The following is a 1,668-nucleotide window of genomic DNA, read 5'->3' on the forward strand; positions in this document are numbered from 1 at the left end:
TTGTGTCTGTGCGTGGCGTGTGGGCATGTATGTGTGTGTGTGTGTGGCGCCGGCCAGGCGCAGTGTTGTGTGGTGTGTGCGTGTGTGTGTGTGTGTGTGTGTGCGCGCCGAGGCAGTCGTGGCGTGCGTGCGCTGGTGTTGTGCGCGTGTGTGTGTCTGTGTGCGTGTGGCGTGTGCAATCGTATGTGTGTTGTGTGCTGTGTGCGCGCGTACGCTGCCGTGGTGTGTGTGTGTGTGTGTGGTGTGTGTGTGTGTGCTTGCGGCGTGTCGTGCGTACGTCGGCGTGCGCCGATGTGCGCTCGCACGTGCCGCCATGTGTGCTGTGCGTGCGCCAGGTAAGTGTCATGGGTGTATGTGTGGTGTGTGGGCTGCTGCGTGTTGTGTGGCGTGTCGTCGTGTTGCGCTGCGTGCGCAGTGTGCGTGCGTGCGCTCGCTGATGTGTGCGTGCGCTGTGTGTTTGTGTGGTGTATGTGTGTGCTGTGTGTGTGTGTGTATTGGTGGGTGTGTGTGTCGCTGCGCGTTGTGTGCGTGCGTGCGTGGCGCAAGTGTGTGTTGGCGGTGTACTGGCTGTACTGTGTACTAGTAATGTGTTTACATGTTGGCGTAGTGTCTGGTGCTGCTTCGCAGCTAAAGCTGGTAAAAGCGATCAGACACTGGGTGGCATCCTGCAGCCGATGACACACGCCTTTGAGAGCGCACAGAAGTACGGAGCCTGGATGATGGACCCACTACCTCCCACCGTGGACGAGACTAAGATCTACGTGTTGGGTGGTCACTCTAACGCCAAGGCTTTGTGGATGTACGGCAGCTACGCAGACTTCGTCACACGCCGCTTTAAGACCGTCATCGCGCTGCCGACAGGCGTCGGCGGCACCGGTCACGTAATCTACAACGGAACCATCTACTATCCGCAGTACAACACGGCCAAGGTACGCGCGCGCCCTCTACAGTGCCGTGAGGCAGACGGAGGGAGGGGAGGAAGGGATGGAAGGAGGGTATATATATATATATATAAACAGCCCTCGCCTTCCCTCCCCCACCCCTCCCTCCCTCCCTCTTTCCTTTATATCAGGAGTAGATAATAGGTTATTATGAGTAGATAATAGATAATAGGTTATCAGGAGTGGATAATAGGTTATTATAGGTTATAGCCCTTTTATCTACTCCTGATATATATATATATGTGATAATTTAAACTATAGTTCCACGCCAGATAGAGGGCGCCCGGGAGCGTGCTGGTCGCCGTGACCTTCCGTGACCTCAGGTCGAATGCATTAACCTTGATACGGAAGAAACACCGAGATCGTGTGAGTACGCATGACGTCACAGGAGTTCTGTGATGGTAGGATGTGATGTTTAGACGTAAGCATCTGAACAAAGGGCAGTTTAGCTTCGGTGCGTTTGCGGACATCGACCTGGCGGCGGATGAGAGAGGACTGTGGGCCGTGTACACGACGACGGCCAACGACGGCTATATAGTCATCAGCAAGCTGCACCCCGTCACACTACAGGTAAACACAGGTGTCCGTTACACTGCAGGTAAACACGGGTGTCCGTCACACTGCATGTAAACACAGGTGTCCGTTACACTGCAGGTAAACACAGGTGTCCGTTACACTACAGATAAACACAGGTGTCCGCAACACTGCAGGTAAACACAGGTGTCCG

At 54.9% G+C, this 1,668-nt stretch overlaps 1 protein-coding gene across 1 annotated transcript; it reads left to right on the forward strand.

Annotated features, from left to right (window-relative positions):
- Positions 1-313: 313 nt before the first annotated feature.
- On the forward strand, positions 314-1,511 carry LOC106820374 (noelin-like; the record flags this gene model as incomplete). The annotated part of the gene is made up of 3 exons (XM_014824899.1): positions 314-335; positions 628-929; positions 1,347-1,511. Coding segments are annotated over exons 1-3 (489 nt in total), but the record flags the coding sequence as incomplete, so codon positions are not given.
- Positions 1,512-1,668: the final 157 nt, after the last annotated feature.

The sequence above is a fragment of the Priapulus caudatus genome, unplaced genomic scaffold (assembly GCF_000485595.1).
Source record: "Priapulus caudatus unplaced genomic scaffold, Priapulus_caudatus-5.0.1 Scaffold12385, whole genome shotgun sequence".
In the NCBI taxonomy this organism is placed as follows: Eukaryota; Metazoa; Priapulida; class Priapulimorpha; order Priapulimorphida; family Priapulidae; genus Priapulus; species Priapulus caudatus.